Raw genomic sequence first — 19,674 nt, 5'->3', positions numbered from 1 at the left:
AAGGTACATAGTAGCTTAAGAAAGAATAAGGAGATACATCAACGTTAGGTCTCATTTGTTCCAGTGTGCTCCTATTCACTTTGTTCATGTTTTTAAAGTCTCCCTGCTCACCTTATCTATTCAGGGCGGGAAAGAAGAGAGAGAGAAGAGGGGGAGAGATAGAAAGGGGGGGACGGGGCTGGGGAATTATAGAGGGGAAGAATGGGGACAGGCCTCGCCCCTCCGCCCGCAGCCGGACCCAACGCTGGGTCCCTTCATCATCCCTGAAACTCATGCCCTTCAAATCTCCGCTAGTTGGCACACCTGGAACAGTAAAACACACATACATCTTTATTAAAATACCATTCACATGCATAACTGGGTTGCAGAGCTGACACTTCAAACTCCCCAATATGGCTCAGGGGCACCCAGCCAGGCATGATACCTTTATTATTGGCCTGGGTACCCCCTCACCGTCTCAGTGTCCTTTCGGTCAACCTTTGTCAAGAATGTAAGATAACATCTTGGAAGCTCTCCAATCCAGATAAGCATCTTTTTCCTTGACACCTATAGGTGCATGTGACTCATCAACTACCCCTGTCTATCAGTTCAATATAAACAGTGCGGTATGGATAGTTCCTGAATAAACAGAATGCATTCTTACATTTCTTGATTGCCATTTTAAACCACGGCCCTGTAAAGTTTTATTACGCAGACCTAAATTGCCAGAACTACAGTGTGAAGTACTTTTAGTAAGGAGGTTAATATCTTTGTTGCTATACTGCTCTTAAACTTTAATAAATTACTTTATTGTGACAATACCCTATTCCATTTCATTAGTTCATAGCTTGTAAGCAAACCTAGTTCTGGCTTACAAAGCTCTCAACAACGCTGCCCCACCTTACATTTCAGCCCTAATCCCCAAATACTGTATATCCCTAAATGCTTCCTACGTTCTGTCCATGACATCCACCTTTCCTCCTGCCTTATTACCTCCTCACCCCCTAAGACCTAAATGCGATCAGCTGTGCGGCGGGTCCATACTCCATCCTGAGCCACACTCCGTCCCACAACGAGTAGCCACTTTACCTTTTATTTCAACATTGCCCCTTATTCCCTCTAGGTTGTAAGCAGGGCCCTTATTACCTTCTGTGTCTGTTTGCGCTTCTGTGTCCTGATTTTGTATGTCGTTCTGTTTATGTAATATACATACATTTGCACCCCCATTGTACCGCACTGTGGAATATGTTGAAGCTTTACAAATAAACGATAATGATAATTATAATCGGAGTTGCTTTATGTGGCACTGTTTGGATTTGCCTTTATATCTGCGCTCTTAAACTCATTTTGCTAGAGACAAGATCAGAACAATATTGATAAGTAGGTCAACAAGAGTATGGTAATGTAATTTTAGATATATTTATAAATGAAACTTAAAATTGTATTATTGTATTTCAATGCTTTGCAAGCATTTATAGCATCTTTGCCATGTACTGTATATTTGTAGTAGCTTGGTTTAAAATGGAGTTTCATTGTGAAAAAGTGTTCTTGGTTGCATGAACAACTGGACTGATACTAGCAGAAGCAGATATTACAAAGGCTTAGCCGGATGTATTTGGCCTATAGGTGGGTAAGGCCATGCTGTATGTAGTTGCTCTCTGGCCACATACAGGTACAGGAATAATTTAGCAAGCCTATTTCTCACAACCTGGTTGGTTCAAGGATAGCTCAGTGAGCGTCTTTTTCACAGCACAGCCAGTGCACATTTCTCCACCTCACACTGAGGGCTTCTTCTGGGCTATCTGTAAGTCCTTCCTGGTTACATTTTATAGTCCCTCCCACCGAAAGTGTATAGCAAAATCTCAACATCACATAGCATACAAATCATTATTAAGAGAAACAATTTATACAAAAATATTCATATGAACGCATTACTGTATGTTAGAGAAAAATTGAAAATTTGAATTCCTCAATAAATAAATAGTCTAATCTAATTATCCACTTTATTTCGTGTTGAAGTAAAATTGAATTCCAATCTCCACCTTTTGAGTCAGGATTAACCACTTCTATTACAATGCATCTAAATTATTCGACCTTCCCATTATACTCGTCATTGAAATGTCTTGCAGCACTACTGTTTTCATTTTTATTAATGATATCTGTATGATGTTCCAGTGCTCTTCTTAATTCCGTTTTGTTTGTTTTTCTACATACATTTTAGGGCAATTACACTGTAACATGTTGTGACAGGGCGGATTCCCTATCTGATTCGTATGTTTGGAAGACCTAGGATTAAAGGTTGAGCACAGCACTGAGCGGGTTCAATCCCAGTCTGAGAACAGGCTAACTTGATTAGCCTATTCACCTTGCTCGTTAGAGGTTCTTATAAATCTGTAACTCTCGGTGCTCTGGGTCCCTGTCTGAACCAGAGAGACCAATGCTGAAAGTCTGGAGGGAGAGAAGACTGCACCAAGTTTCTGTTTATATTGGAACTCTTGCTCCTGTGTATCCTGGATTGGGACTACCCTGGCTGGGAAAAAGGAAAAGCCCTTATGAAGGAATTATGTTTTTGTTAACCGTTTATATGCTGAAGATACGCTCTGTTGTTCCACCTTTCTAAAAGATAAATAAAAAGTCTATATTCAGACAAATCCACGGGTCGTTGCATTGTCCTTGCAACATACAGATATAGTCTGTTTGTACCCGGGGTTTTCCTGATCCGAGCCTATCCCTTACGTGAGATTTCCCAAGACATTTACGCGCATTATCCACGATTTAACCTGGGTGAAGTGAGACTTGAATGTGGGCAAAAATTCAAATGTGGCATTTTATGCAATACCAGCCAGAAACTCAAATCGGTGATCACGAGTTACTGTGTCCCCTCCCCTCTAGCCTTTCGGTAAAACGGCTAGGTTGAGAGTAACACTCACTGTACTGAATGTTACATGATGACAAGGGCTAGGTTGAGTGACACTCACTGTACTGAATGTTACATGATGACAAGGACTAGGTTGAGTGACACTCACTGTACTGAATGTTACATTGTGACAAGGGATAGATTGAGTGACACTCACTGTACTGAATGTTACATGATGACAAGGTCTAGGTTGAGTGACACTGTACTGAATGTTACATGATGACAAGGGCTAGGCTGAGTGACACTCACTGTACTGAATGTTACATGGTGACAAGGGCAAGGTTGATTGACACTCACTGTTCTGAATGTTACATGGTGACAAGGGCTAGGCTTGTTTTACTGTTGGTGCAGAGACACATTGTTGCACATAATATTCTATTAACTAGCATAGTGATCTTAGAGTACAATTTGGCAGCGAAGTTAGAGCTGCGCTGTGTCTTGGCACAGCATGTATATGCTAGGTTATATAATATTAGGATTCAAGCATATGGGTTGCATATTATTTGACTGACAACACTGTTTTTTGGTTTACTATCTTAAAGTAAAATTAGGCAGCGAAGTTGGAGCTGCGCTGTCTTACAAACAGCTTTAACTCAAGTAGCAGTTGTTTAACTGTGTGTTACTATATGATTGATCTGTATTTGGGACAGATTACATGTATAACTAGGTTGCATTTATGTCAAATGGATTTATGATTCTTACCACTCACAGGAAATTGTAATAAGAGCCAGCTGCACCACGTGGGATGCGTTTTTATATTAATATCTTTATTTTAAAATCACTTGAGCACTTTATATTCACATAAGCATAGAAAACATAAAAATGTATTAGTTTGGTGTGCACCAAGGTAATGTGCTTTCTGTGGAAGATTTGCTGACATCAGTTGAACTCTCCAATTTTGCAAATATTCATTTATTAGCATATAGGTAGCACCCATTATCATTCAGAGATTAAATGATTCAATAGAATTGTGATAATTATTGAGAGCGGTATATAAATTCTTTTGGACCAAAATGTAACAGCGTCAAAGTGCTACAGCGCCACGGGCACTTGAGGAACTACAATAGGAACACAGAGAAGTGTCCCGGATGCGCCTGCGCATGTAGCGACGACGCCACCATGTGTGCAGCCTTACTGTCCTCGGTGGTGCAAAACACCAAGTTCCCGGCATTTATTTGCAATCTGCGGTTCTTCCGCGGTCACATTACGGCAAACAAGTATCATAGGCGAAGATATTCAGTGCGCCACCTGCCGGCCACACGTACTGAAAAGCACTAGAATAATTATAATTATTCCGGCTGACCGTAGCTGAGCCTCAGACAAAGTGTTCATGCGGTTGTCATCTTGTACCTTCTTGCGGTCACGGGAAGTGCAAGTCTTGCTACATCTGTAAACCAATCCTGTGCTCTTACAGTTAATAAAGGACTATGTTGAAGTTGCCTTCATGATTTGCAACACTAAAAGTCTTTGTTTTACGCATAAATGTACAAGCTTTCAACCGCCCTCATGGAAAATTCCCTTTGTTACAGTAATTGATTTGAACCACATTTTTGTTTTTTTTAATTTTTTTATTTATTTATAAAAATATTTTACCAGGAAGTAATACATTGAGAGTTACCTCTCGTTTTCAAGTATGTCCTGGGCACAGAGTAAAACAAAATAATACATGGTTACAAATACAGTTACATAAATGAACAAGGTATACATTATATACAAGACATTGCATGCACAGTTAAAGAAAATATATATTATGAGCGTATGAAACAGTTACAGACCAGATTAAAGTGTGAGACAGCCTTAGATTTGAAAGAACTTAAGCTGGTGGTGGATATGAGAGTCTCTGGTAGGTTGTTCCAGTTTTGGGGTGCACGGAAGGAGAAGGAGGAACGTCCGGATACTTTGTTGAGTCTTGGGACCATGAATAGTCTTTTGGAGTCTGATCTCAGGTGATAGGTACTGCATGTGGTAGGGGTGAGGAGCTTGTTCAGGTAGCTGGGTAGCTTGCCCAGAAAGTATTTGAGGGTGAGACAGGAAAGGTGAACTTTGCGCCTAGACTCTAGTGATGACCAATCTAGTTCTTTGAGCATTTCGCAGTGATGTGTGTTGTAGTTGCATTGGAGAACAAAACGACAAATTGAATTGTAGAGGGTGTCAAGTTTGCTAAGGTTTCACCTGTATCACTAGGGATGAAATAAATTTTGACCAACAGCTCTTTTAAGTTCTGTACCCTTCTTGCTGCCACCTTTGGGTATGTACCCAGGAATGGTTTTAACTGCAAGGGGATATTCCAATATTTCCCCAAAATCTCACGTACAATGGGTGTCATAATTATATTGTATTGATTCATATTTTATTTCAACAGACTCTTGAAAAAGTAAATGTGTAATGTTGCCTAAAGCTCCTGCCTTATATTTCTAAAATATTCTCTTGACTACAATGCTATTAACTTAAATGGATTAATGAAAAATAATACACTCGTTTTCTTCTCTAAATAACAGAATTTTTATAATAAGCAAGCTTAGATTCCTGTTCAGGAAAATGTTTAATAGTACTAATATTTTAATTCATATTGTTTAGTTAAATATATTCCCTGTGGTGTATAACTTTTTGCTTTAGTTTAAATAGATAGACATTTTGTTTCTTTTAAATTACACAGAATTGTGCAAAATAGCTGTTAAAGCCCCTCAAGAAAATATGTTTAGTCTTGTTAGATATTATATATATACTCTGATGTATGATTAATGTAAAGCAGAAAATATATAGCTAGGACAACAATTTCAATAACCCAGAATATAAACCAGATGTTTGCAAGACTGTGGGGGCTATGAATATAGATAGGGAAATGAGCAACTAGATGTACAGCATAAAAACAATTCCTGCATCTGCGCAAAATGTAAAAACAACTAATTAAACATGTTTCTTACAGTATATAAGTCAAAGAATCTATCTTAGTTAGAGGAGTTTATGCCAAGTCAGACTTGGTGGAGATTTTTGACTAGGATAAAAGGGGGAAAATGACATACCTTGAAGAAGGGTTTTATACATTTCATTTTAATGCATCTGGTAATTCCTCCTGTAACCCCTCTCTCAAACCACAAGCTGATGCGTGTGGTCCTAAAGTGGTGAATATTGATGCTTTGTGAAATGTTTGAAATACCAGTCTGTGTTAATTTACAGTACACTATTGAATTGTACTTTCCTTTATACATAGTCCAGCAATCCCCATCTTCCCCCCCCCGCCCCCCACGCACTAAAGCCCGTCCTTTTTTTTCTTGCATGGCAACCAGTGGATGCTCAAGACCTGATCCACACTATTTCCAGCTCCAGACACCCCTCGGGTTCCCAACTTACTAGTGATGTTATGTGTGTTACCTACTGTTTATGTTGGGGGAGGGAGGGGATTTAAATAGCTGTTGATGATGTGGCTTGCTATTGGCCTGAGATTTAGCTGTCATTTGGAGAGTTAAAACCAGTAAGTACCTTGAGAACCAGGTTACTGCAGGAGCTGAAAATAGCTTTGTTGAGATCTGGGACCCCTAGTTCCCTTCCTGTAAAAATATGGTTAGGAGGGATTGCCGCTTTAACCCTTTGAGTGCCCCATGACGTGGCCACCACACAAATGTGATCTAGGCATTGAGAGAAACAGAAAAGGACTCCTCTGCTGGTTATCATTGATGCCACAATAACCTGATCGCTCTGAGGAACGGTCACATGATCTCGATGTGCTTGAGTAGCTTGGACACTCTGGTGCCGTGGCCCCTCCAGCACTTAAAGGATTAATATGTCTATTTGAAATTAAAAACCACACTTTCTTTATTCTTCTCATTTCTTAGGACATCTTGTACTATGAGCAGCTTAAATCTAATGTGATTCAGCATGACCTTTTATCAGACAGTCTGATTTACAAGGTGAGTAATTTGTGCTTATTGCTCTCTGTCAAGGAGGATTTGTATTTGATCAAATTCATATTTCATGGCATTTTATAGCTGCAGGATGTAAACTCACTTAAAAGATAACAATTTCTGAAACAACCAATATTGCTTCACTCCCATATATGGATGGGTCACTGCTGCCATTTCTACAACCCCTTCTAGTGGTTGTGACATCATTGAAGTTCTCTGTTTACATCAATCTCTGTTTCTTCTTTATTGCTATATACTGTTAATCAAAGAGAGAAGGTCACCTGGAGACATGACTGAAAACCTTATGAAATGGAAGGCACTCAGGGTTTATCTCATAATATCAATCAAATATTGAATACATAGCACAAGACAGATATAGCAAACAATACATAGCCAATAACATTAAAAACACTAAAACAGGTGTCAGCACCTAGCAACAGCACTATATAATGTAAATTCTGCACCAATATTAACCTAAGTTCAATAGTATTGCAAAGGCCCGTTCTGTGAGTTCTAATAGAACCACTGTAACCAATAGAGTACCGGGTACAGGTAATCAAAAAGTTTAGTAAAGTGCAAGATTTAAATAACTGAAGGACAACATACTGTATAAAACCAACTACAGAATATTGCTCTGGTCTGAACGGAGCCGCCTTATCATAGAAAGTAATGATCATTCAAAGTGTATTCAAAGGTTTGGGCCAGATACTGTAGTAATGCTGCATAAGTATATCATCCTTATCAGAGATGCAGCTTGTCCTTACTCCATTGAGAAGTAACTGTATGTAATATACTTACAGTTAGGTCCGGAAATAATTGGACACTGACACAATTTTCATAATTTTGGCTCTGTACGCCACCACAATGGATTTGAAATGAAACAACCAAGATGCAAAAGAAGTGCAGACTTTCAGCTTTAATTCAAGGGGTTGAACAAAAATATTGTATGAAACGTTTAGGAATTGAACCATTTTCATACACAGTCCCCTTATTTCAGGGGCTCAAATGTTATTGGACAAATTAACACAATCATAAATAAAATGTTCATTTTTAATACTTTGTTGAGAATCCTTTGACTGCTTGAAGTCTGGAACGCATGGACATTACCAAATGTTGGGTTTCCTCCTTTGTGATGCTTTGCCAGGCCTTTACGGCAGCTGTCTTCAGTAGTTGTTTGTTAGTGGGTCTTTCTGCCTTAAGTTTTGTCTTCAACAAGTGCAATGCATGCTCGATCGGGTTGAGATCAGGTGATTGACTCGGCCATTGCAGAATATTACACTTCTTTGCCTTAAAAAACTCCTGGGTTGCTTTCGCAGTATGTTTTGGGTCATTGTACATCTGTAAAGTGAAGCGCCGTCCAATCAACTTCGCTGAATCTGAGCAGACAATATATCCCTATACACTTCAGAATTCATCCGGCTGCTTCTGTCTTCTGTCACATCATCAATAAACACTAGTGACCCAGTGCCATTGTTAGCCATGCATGCCCATGCCATCACACTGCCTCCACCGTGTTTTACAGATGATGTGGTATGCTTCGGATCATGAGCCGTTTCAAGCATTTTCCATACTTTTTTCTTCCCATCATGCTGGTACAGGTTGATCTTAGTTTCATCTATCCAAAGAATGCTGTTCCAGAACTGGGCTGGCATTTTTAGATATTGTTTGGCAACGTCAAATCTGGCCTTTCTATTCTTGAGGCTTATGAATGGTTTGCACCTTGTGGCGAACCCTCTGTATTTGCTCTCATGAAGTCTTCTGTTTATGGTAGACTTGGATAATGATATGCCTACCTCCTGGAGAGTGTTCTTTACTTGGCTGGATGTTGTGAGGGTTTTTTTTACCATGGAAAGGATCCTACGATCATCCACCACTGTTGTCTTCCATGGACGTCCAGGCCTTTTTGTGTTGCAGAGCTCACCAGCGCGTTCTTTTTTTCTCAGAATGTTCCAAGCTGTTGATTTGGCCACTCCTAATGTTCCTGCTATCTCTCTGATGGATTTAGTTTTTTTTTGCAGCCTAAGAATGCCCTGTTTCACTTGCATTGAGAGCTCCTTTGACCGCATGTTGTGGGTTCACAGCAACAGCTTCCAAATGTGAATGCCACACCTGGAATCAACTCCAGACCTTTAACCTGCTTAATTGATGATGAAATAACGAAGGAATAGCCCACACCTGTCCATGAAACAGCTTTTGAGTCAATTGTCCAATTACTTTTGGTCCCTTGAAAAAGAGGGGGCTATATATTAAAGAGATTTAATTCCTAAACCCTTCCTCCAATTTGGATGTGAATACCCTCAAATTAAAGCTGATAGACTGCACTTTAAGCCCATATTCATTATTTAACTGTAACTTGAATTTATTTTGGTACACAACCGAAATAACAAAACTTGTATCAGTGTCCAATTATTTCCGGACCTAACTGTAAGTGTTCCTATTAACTAATCATTGTTTATGCCTTTCACCTGCATTCTGCTCCTTTGTGATTAGTACAACTATTGGGAACTCCAGCCTATATTAGCTTGAGTCTGCCTATTTAAGGGCTCCATGCAGGTGACCAGACATACCCCTGAAGAAGTCTTTTTAAACGTAACCCGTAGGGTAAAGGTTACTGTATGATCTTTTCCATTTAGCCCTTCCACTGACTTTTTATATACTTATTTATAATTGCATGCCTTTATTAAGCCAATTGGGATGGCAAATACAGATGCAGCGGCCGTTATTCGAACACTTCACGCGTTGTATACCTCGGAACACCCATGTCATGGTGCGTGATTTCTTCCAACCGTACCGCCTTAAGACACGAGTGCAGAAAATGGCATTTTAATGTTCTGGTTTTTAAACACCTGAAATTGACACAGTAGCACAGTACTCTACAAGAAAAAATATAGTATTAAAAAGGCGCCGGCAGATAAAGGATATATTCACCAACAGGAAGAAACCGATACAGATTCCAGACGGTAGAGATGTGCTTAAAGAAAATGTAAAAAAACACAAAACATAGTGTAATACTGTAGGTAAAAAACAAACAACATATAGTGTAACACTAATACTAAATGAATATATATCAGCTGAGATCAAGGGTGATAGGGATATCAAAACATTTAATAAAATAAACTGGACAGTGTTTTTTAATCTATTTTATTAAATGTTTTAATATCCCTATCACCCTTGATCTCAGCTGATATATATTCATTTAGTATTAGTGTTACACTATATGTTGTTTGTTTTTTACCTACAGTATTACACTATGTTTTGTGTTTTTTTACATTTTCTTTAAGCACATCTCTACCGTCTGGAATCCGTATCGGTTTCTTCCTGTTGGTGAATATATCCTTTATCTGCCGGCGCCTTTTTAATACTATATTTTTTCTTGTTTTGTTATCTGACCAGGGGGTCAGTTTTAGTATTTAGGCAGCCCCCTATGTGAGGTTATTCCTCTCATTAGGGTTAATTCCTTTATATAGTTAGCGCTACCTACTCTGTGTTTGTAACAGTACTCTACACATTACAATTCATTCATTTCTGCCACGGATACGAAACAGAATCTATGAAATTCAAACAAAGCAACCGCGATAAACACACGTGTCTGGGGCGATTGGCCGCGTTAATGCCGCATGGAATACAGCAGAGCACACGAATTCGGCAGAGCACACGAATACGGCTCTGTGAAATGTTTGAATAACGGCCGCTGCATCTGTATCAATTTTCCAATTGAAACACATACACTTCTGGGTTTTGACGTAATCCTCGCCAAAATATTGCGAGATTTGGTGATTTAGAAGGAGGGGAACCGGAGTGACAGCGACCACGTTCGAACGGCGTTCCTCATGGAGACCTGATCCCAAAGCTACCCAGCTCCCTGTTGCAGCAAAGATAGGATTTTATACTGAAACTTACTGCTACATTGTCTTGCCTCATCCTGGAATTATCTATGCACTTTCATTGTATCTATGTCCTTGCAGGTGGTTTTTAACTATTGTCCATCCACCTATTTTTGGTTGGCACCTTTTGTTTCTTTTTTCTTATATAGCTCTTAGTTATTGTGTAACTGTATACATTGTGGCAGCATCCATTGATACAATGTGATATTGTTTGTACACACTTTGCACACCTTATTTTCTCCCTATATATATGATCAGTGTTGTATACTTCACTTTTAGGCTATAGGGAGACGTTATTTAAATCTTGCACTTTACTACACCTGTTGATTACTAGTACCCATGTACTCGTACGTTTACAGTGATTCTATTACAACTCCCTGAACGAGCCTTTGCAATACTATTAAGAATAGGTTAATATTGGTGTAGGATTGACATTTATATAGTGCTTTTGCTAGATGCTGATACATGTTCTAGTGTTTTTAATTTTATTGGCTATGTATTTTTCTTTTTGCTATATCTGTATTGTGCTATGTGTTAAATATTTGATTGATATTTTGAAATATTCCTTGAGTGCTTGCCATTTCATGAGGTTTTCAGTCACGCCTACAGGTGACCTGCTCTCTTTGGTTTATATTGCAGTACATTAATTCACCTCGGAGGAGCACAACACTCACCACTTGATTATTTTGTTTATATAATTAGTATTATAGGGTCCATAGTAGTTTGTTGCTTGTGCAGGTCCGCCTGCTTGTCTTTATTGCTCTTAATATTAATAATTAATGAAATACAACCATTATTCGTGCTCAAATTAGAAACTCTATATGTACAGACAAATAAAAAAATTCTTAGTCAAAGTCCAGTTCTCAGTCCTCTTAAGGGCTGGGTTCCTCGGCTCTTCAGGGTCCTACTAGGGGACACCCATTGGAATATGCATAAAAAGATCAAAAGGACAGCACAAACTTGCTTAGTATAAATAGTAAATATATTGTGGGCCACAAGCCCCAATTCTCACTTGCATGTGTGGTAATAAAAGTGTAGCATCAGAGGGAACAAGGAGCTGGAAGGCACACTGTGGTTTGAAATATCGGTGAGAGTCCCGTAGCTGGGAGAGCCCGGAAGTAAAGAATCGAGTGAGATACCAGGATCTCTGCTGTAACCGGCGACAGCAGGGAACTGCCGGCTCTCCACGCTACAGGACCCTCACCGGCTATTTCAAACCACAGTGTGCCTCCCAGCTCCTTGTTCCCTCTGATGCTACACTTTTATTACCACAAATGTAAGTTGAAATTGGGGCTTGTGGCCCACAGGGGGGGGAGGAAATGGACAAGAAGAGGAAGGCGTTTAGATTCTTTGTCAGAAGGGACAGAGACATCGAATCAGAATTATAAGGAATGTAACAAAAATTGCAAAAGGGCAATCAAATTAGCAAAAATGGATAACGAAAAAAGGATTGCAATAGAAAGTAAGGTCAAAGAACATATACAGACCAGCGCCCCAAAAGAGTCCAAAGTCCCTAATAGAGTCCAAACAGATGGAAGAGAAGAAAATCCAAATGGTCCAATCACTGGAAGATCTCCAATCCGGGGGTCCGTGACATAGGGACAGAAACAAAAAAAAATAATAGTGTAATACGTAATATTAAAATGGGACAAACAACATGAAACACTTAACAAAAGACATACATAAAACAAGCAAGCTGAAAGTAAAATAACTATTTAATAAAACAAATGGAGCCTGCTGCAGCGGGTCATCAAGGGGTTAAAACCCAAAACCCTACTTACAGCAGGACTGGAAAAAACAAACATGTGTAACCAAGTGGGGCAGACGCCGGCAGCAGTGAGGGTCCTCACGGGCTCCCCGATGTGTAGTTTCTTTCCCTCTAGCTTCGGAACACTCTCCAAGATGGACGCCGAGTAGGGGAACTCCACATTCTCCTGCATGCAAGCACAGCAGCCTCTCTCGCGATATCTCGATGACGCTGCTTCCTGCTTCACTTGATTGACACTTCTCACAACCAGCGCTTCTCCAAGGCGCCGTGACCTCTGACCCTCAGGGGAAGTGACGTCAGTCACGAAACGCGTAGGGTCAGAGGTCACGGCGCCTTGGAGACGCACTGGTTGTGAGAAGTGTCAATCAAGTGAAGCAGGAAGCAGCGTCATCGAGATATCGCGAGAGAGGCTGCTGTGCTTGCATGCAGGAGAGTGTGGAGTTCCCCTACTCGGCGTCCATCTTGGAGAGTGTTCCGAAGCTAGAGGGAAAGAAACTACACATTGGGGAGCCCGTGAGGACCCTCACTGCTGCCGGCGTCTGCCCCACTTGGCTACACATGCTTGTTTTTTCCAGTCCTGCTGTAAGTAGGGTTTTGGGTTTTAACCCCTTGATGACCCGCTGCAGCAGGCTCCGTTTGTTTTATTAAATAGTTATTTCACTTTCAGCTTGCTTGTTTTATGTATGTCTTTTGTTAACTGTTTCATGTTGTTTGTCCCATTTTAATATTACGTATTACACTATTATTTCTTTTTGTTTCTGTCCCTATGTCACGGACCCCCGGATTGGAGATCTTCCAGTGATTGGACCATTTGGATTTTCTTCTCTTCCATCTGTTTGGACTCTATTAGGGACTTTGGACTTTTTTTGGGCGCTGGTCTGTATATGTTCTTTGTGTTTTCTCTGTTGTTGTTCTGCTAGTATTCCTGACTGCCCTGTACATATTGTGTTATTATTGTTAGTATTTTATTTAATTGTTTATAGCGCCTAAGCACTTTCTTTTGTGTTAGAAAGTAAGGTCAACCCTAAAATGTTCTTTAAGTAACTTAATAACAAAAAAATGAGAAAAGAAAATATAGGACCCTTTCAGTGTGAGATGGGTAGACAGATTATTGAAGATAAGGAAAAAGCAGAGGTATTAAACAAATTATTTGCCTCTGTGTTTACCAGGGAAGAATCAAGTTCAATAGTAGTGCTGCAGGAGGAAGCCACAACCGCCATATTAATGAACAATTGGTTAATTTAGGAAGAAGTTCATAAGCGACTTGAAAAAATTAAAGTAAATAAGGCACCTGGCCCCGATAGCATACATCCAAGAGTTCTTAAGTAGTTAAGCTCAGTAATAGCCAAACCATTATATTTACTATTCAAGGACTCCATTTCCACAGGCTCAGTACCACAAGATTGGCTTAAAGCAGATGTGGTGTCTATATTTAAAAAGGGAGCAAGATCAGAACCGGGGAATTACAGACCTGTAAGCCTGACTTTAATAGTGGGGAAACTACTTGAAGGTTTAATATGGGATAATATTCAGGAATACCTAATGGAAAACAAAATTATTAGTAATAGTCAGCATGGATTTATGAAGGATAGATCATGCCAAACTAACCTTATTTGTTTATTTGAGGAGGTAAGTAGGAATTTAGACCAGGGTAATGCAGTTGATGTGGTCTACTTAGATTTTGCAAAGGCTTTTGATACGGTTTCACACATGAGGGTGGTGTACAAAATAAAGAAAATTGGACTCGGTAATAATATATGAACCTGGATTGAAAACTGGTTAAAGGACAGACAACAGAGGGTTGTCATAAATGGAACTTTTTCAGGTTGGGCTAAAGTCGTGAGTGAAGTACCTCAGGGATCAGTACGGGGACCCCTGCTTTTTAACTTGTTTATTAATGACTTTGAGGTTGGCATCGAGAGTAAAGTCTCCATCTTTGCTGATGATACTTAATTGTGTAAGGTAATAGAATCAGAGCAGGATGTAATTTTTCATTAGAAGGACTTGGAGAGACTGGAAACGTGGGCAGGTAAATGGCAGATGAGGTTTAATACAGATAAATGTAAGGTTATGCATTTGGGATGCAAGAATAAAAAGGCGAATTACAAATTAAATGGGGATAAATTGGGGGATTCCTTGATGGAGAAGGATTTAGGAGTGCTTGTAGACAGCAGGCTTAGCAATAGTGCCCAAAGTCATGCAATAGCTGCAAAGGCAAACACGATCTTATCTTGCATCAAATGGGCAATGGATGGAAGGGAAGTAAACATAATTATGCCCCTTTACAAAGCATTAGTAAGACCACACCTTGAATATGGAGTACAATTTTGGGCACCAATCCTAAGAAAAGACATTATGGAACTAGAGAGAGTGTAGAGAAGAGCCACCAAATTCATAAATGGGGTGGACAATCTAACTTATGAGGAGAGGCTAGCTAAATTATATTTATTTACATTAGAAAAGAGGCGTCTAAGAGGGGATATGATAACTATTATACAAAAGAACTATTCATCCCACGGGCAGTACAAAGGACTCGTTGCCATCCCTTAAGGTTGGAGGAAAGGAGATTTCACCAGCAACAAAGGAAAGGGTTCTTTACAGTAAGGGCAGTTAGAATGTGGAATTCATTACCCATGGAGACTGTGTTGGCAGTGACAATAGATTTGTTCAAAAACAGGTTGGACATCTTTTTAGATAGGAAAGGTATACAGGGTTATACCAAATAAGTATACATGGGAAGGATGTTGATCCAGGGATTAATCCGATTGCCAATTCTTGGAGTAAGGAAGGAATTTATTTTTCCCCTTATGAGATATCATTGGATGATATGACTCTGGGGTTTTTTGTTTGCCTTCCTCTGGATCAATAAGTAAGTATAGATAAAGGATAAAGTATCTGTTGTCTAAATTTAACATAGGTTGAACTTGATGGACGTACGTCTTTTTTCAACCTCATTTACTATGTAACTATGTAACAATATATTTACTATTTATACTAAGCAAGTCTGTGCTTGTCCTTTTTATCTTTTTATGCATATTAGTAATTAAGGGTTTGTGCTTATCAGAACTAGCTATGCCATGCATAGGAGAGAAAAATAGTTAAAATAACTTTTTCAGTGAAAAATCACCTAACGTAAAAACCAAATGTGGCCTGTTGCAATTTAAAGTTATCCTCATTAATATTCAGATATTAAAGAGGTTGGCTTAATCGTTAATAACTCAATTCTAAGTATTATTCATTTTCTGGGACTTTATAGTATCCTCTTTTAGCGTGTTACTTTTCATAATCTCTTTTTCAGGATGTGAAACTGACGGCTAGCAATGACGACTACTATTTTGTATTTGAAGATTACCTTTATCAGGTATAGTGAATGAGATGAGGAAATAAGCATTTTATATTCTTTTCTGCATATTTAAAATGTATTTCAATATGGTTATGTCTACTACATCCTGGGAAATCATATGGCTAATGTAGAAGATTGTTTTGTAGTATTTTGTTGAAAAGACATCTAATCATACTGCTTCTTGGCTTAGAAAGCAATGCTCCTTCGTCTGATCAAAGGGAAGTCTACCCAAGATCAAAGGAGAAATGTATACTATGGGTGCATTTAAAAAAAATGAGATTAGTATATGTATTTTAAAATAATGTATATCTCTAAAATGTTGTGTTTCCTGATCACCCTGGCAGTGGGCACCATTGGGTTAATCCCTTCTCACTCTAGGTAGGACAGGAAGTAGACTTTTGCAGGTAGACCATATAAGGCCCCTCCCTCTACCTGCACACCAGTCTTTTTCCTGTCCTCACAGCTAGGTGTAGGATTTGTTATTTTTTAACAGGGCTCACCTACTGCACTTTGTGCAGAGAACCAGGGTCTCAACCTCTCTCCCCTGAAGCTCCGCGGTGCGCCCTGCGGGGGGCAAGTCGGAGACCCCTTAGAGTCGGGGGTGCCCCTGTTGGGTGGGGGGAAACGGCTGCAGCGCGAGGAAAACTTAGTGCAATGCCCAAGATACGAGGCGCACAGCAGCTGCAGCAGGGACCCATGGAGGCCCAGACTCACCGCATAAGCGCCTGAACGCTGCGGTAAGGTACCCGGCAGCCCGCCACACGCGGAAGGGGGAGCAGCAATAGCTGCGAGCGGAGGAGCTCTACAGACCGCAACAGCGTAACAACGCGGCGGTACTACCCCAGGAATCCGCGGTGAACCTAGGAGGTTCAGAGGACCGCAAGTGTATCAAGGATACTGCGGAGAAGGGTACAGGGCACGTAGCCGCTCGGGAGCGCGCGAGTGCAGGCCGGCAAGTGCGTGCACGGACACGCGAGCCGTGCGGGTGCACGAGCACGAGCACTTGATGACGTCAGGAATGCGACGGCCACACGATGTATGTGTGAGTGAAGCTGCAGCATGGAACGCTCAGCAGGGAGAAGCCAAGTGCTGGATATGGATGCAAAAATGGAGACACCCAAAACATCAGTTCCCAAGACTAGGTGAGTCCTTAGTTTAGTTCTACAATGGGAAAAGAGAGATGGTATATATATATATACATTAGGGTGTATGTTTAGCATTTATTTTGTTTTATAAATTAGTTCAGTGGTTACCCTCCCAGAAGCAGGATCTTCAAAAGGGATGGGGGAATCCCTGCAACATAAATGAAGGTTGCTAAGAAACTAAATGGTGTTCAGCTTGTGAGAAACCAGCCCTAATAGGGAAGTAATTATGTGAAGAGTGTCTTAAGACACCTGCAGGTGATACCAGTGAACAAATGAGCATTTTCTTTATTGATGGAGGAGAGTTGATGCGGCAGTGCAGCAAGCTGTTAACCCTGCGCAGGAAAGATCTATATCCCAGACCAGTCTGGATAAGGGGAAAGGTTTTTCATCATATGGGTCTGAAAGTGATTGTTTTCATGTGTCAGAGAATGAAATGGATTCATCAGATCAAGATATTCAGGAATAATCTGAAATTGATGTAGAAAGGGTGGATCCACTCATCAAAGCCTTGATACAGGTTTTTGAACTGAAAGACATTTAGGAGTTAACACAATGGTGATCTTGTGGCTCACAGAGTTGGGGTGTGCAGTGTTTGAGCTGATACTTGGAAGAAGTTGTGGGATCGAATCCAAACAGGAGGAGGTTGAAAACAGGCACCTCTGAAATTTAAAAAAAAAAAAAAAAAAAAAAAGTGTCCTGGCTGCTTCAAGAGTTGTACTGGCCTGCTTTGACAGGCTAGGCGTGCTACTACTGCTGCTACTACTGCTGCTGCTACTACTGCTGCTACTACTGCTGCTACTACTATTGCTACTACTATTGCTACTACTGCTGCTACTACTGCTACTGCTGCTACTGCTGCTACTACTGCTACTGCTGCTACTATTGCTACTATTGCTACTACTGCTACTAGTACTACTACTGCTTTTACTGCTGCTGCTTTAAAAGGTAGAGTCTTTACTATCCATCAAGTAATTAAGCACCTCATTCAGGTGGAGTTGGCACAACCAGACGCCGGAGTATTACGCCTAAAAGGTTTGGGAAGATGTATCCATTCCCACAAGAGGAAATGAGAAAGTGGGAGGTTAGCCCAAAGGTGGATCTTGCTATTTCCAGAATAGTAAAAAAGACCACAATTCCCTTAGAGGAGGCAGCGTCATTAAAGACGCTATGGATAAAAGGATGGATTATGCATTAAAAAAAGCATATGTTACGGCAGGAACAGCCTACAAGCCAGCCATAGCAACTACATCAATTGCTAGAGCTATGCGAGTGTGGATTGCCAATATTGAAGAGGCAATAGACAAGGGTGTAAAAGAAGTACTATTCTTAAGGCGTTGTCAGTGGTGAAATGGGCAACTGATTACATAGCAGAAGCCTCATTGGATGCAGTAAAAATAGCAGCCAAGTCTATGGTACGAGCGGTATCAGCAAGAGGAGCTTTATGGCTCAGACAGTGGATGGCTGACACAGCATCAAAGAACACCTTATGTACATTACCATTTGAAGGTGAATTCCTATTCGGCAGCAAACTAGATGCAATAATAACAAAGGCATCAGGACAGAGCCAGGAGATTCAGTCTCCAACAGATGAATAAAATCAAGATAAAGAGATGTTTAGCTTCTGAGAATCCAGCTGTTATAGGAATACGGCTTTAAGGAAATTACTACAGGCAGAAGTAATAGAAAAGGTAAGAGGAAGCGGAATTTTTCCAGAATAATTTTGGTAAAGATGCCTACAGGGGATTACAGAGCAATACTAGACCTAAGAAAGGTAAATTCAGTCTTGAAGATAAGAAAGTTCAAGATGGTGTCTGTAAATCTGATTATACAAGAGGTACAACCAGGAGACTGGATGGTGGCGATAGACTTAAAAGACGCTTATTACATGTACCAATAGCAAAAGGGCATCAAAGATTCCTAAGGTTTGCAGTAAATCAAGAGTATTATCAATACACAGCACTAACATTGGTCTGGCAACTTCCCCAAGGTCGTTTACAAAGGTTCTAGCCCCTCTAGTGGCAGAGATGAGAAAGGGGGGTAGAGATATACCCTTACCTGGACGACATCCTGGTAAAATCAAAGGATGGGGGGAAACTCCAACAAGACCAGAAAATGGTAATAACCTTCCTAGAACATCACGGTTGGTTAATAAACAGAGACAAGAGCATTGGGTACCCACTCAGCTCTTAAGATTTCTGGGATTGAGATTGCCAGAGGCAAAGGGGCTAGACATAGCCATGCGAACAAGGAGGCTCAGAAAAGCTACCAGGACTTCTGCAGAAGAATGCATGAGACTCCTGGGGAAATTTGCTTCAACATTAAGCGTTGCATATGAGACCTCTGCAAAAACAATTTTCTGCAACAATGGAACGGGAATCACAAAGACACAAGACAAAGAATCTTGTTACACCCACAAACAAAACAAGAGTTAAAATGGTGGGAAGATACCCGAAACCTGGTCAAAGGGAAAACGCTACAACCTGTGCACTGGTTAAAAATTACAACAGATGCGAGCAAGACAGGTTGGGGGGCTCAGATGGGAGAAGAAGTGGTGCAAGGAACCTGGGGAAATCAGGTAAACCACTTACCATCAAATCTGCTGGAATTAAAAGCAGTACAAAAGGCCCTAGAAGTTTTCCAGGACAAAATAAGAGATGGCTGTATAAGATAGAATCAGACAACAGCTCTGTGGTCAAATATATAGCCAAACAAGGAGGAACCAGGAGCAGAAAGCTG

General features: G+C 40.3%; 1 protein-coding gene across 3 annotated transcripts in view; it reads left to right on the top strand.

Moving 5' to 3' along the window:
* TBC1D19 (TBC1 domain family member 19) overlaps positions 1–19,674 on the top strand; it is a 223,031-nt gene that overhangs the window by 125,055 nt on the left and 78,302 nt on the right. For 2 of the 3 annotated variants that reach the window (XM_075568231.1, XM_075568223.1), the window contains exons 12-13: positions 6,730–6,804; positions 15,749–15,811. The exons of the other annotated variant lie outside the window; for it this stretch is intronic. In XM_075568231.1, coding sequence (XP_075424346.1) covers positions 6,730–6,804; positions 15,749–15,811 — 138 coding nt within the window. The remainder of the gene's footprint in view (positions 1–6,729; positions 6,805–15,748; positions 15,812–19,674) is intronic. 3 annotated transcript variants of the gene reach the window in all.

This window comes from Ascaphus truei, chromosome 1 (genome assembly GCF_040206685.1).
Source record: "Ascaphus truei isolate aAscTru1 chromosome 1, aAscTru1.hap1, whole genome shotgun sequence".
NCBI lineage: Eukaryota > Metazoa > Chordata > Amphibia > Anura > Ascaphidae > Ascaphus > Ascaphus truei.
Note: the sequence above shows the minus strand (reverse complement) of the source record. Positions and strands in the feature narration are given on the sequence as shown.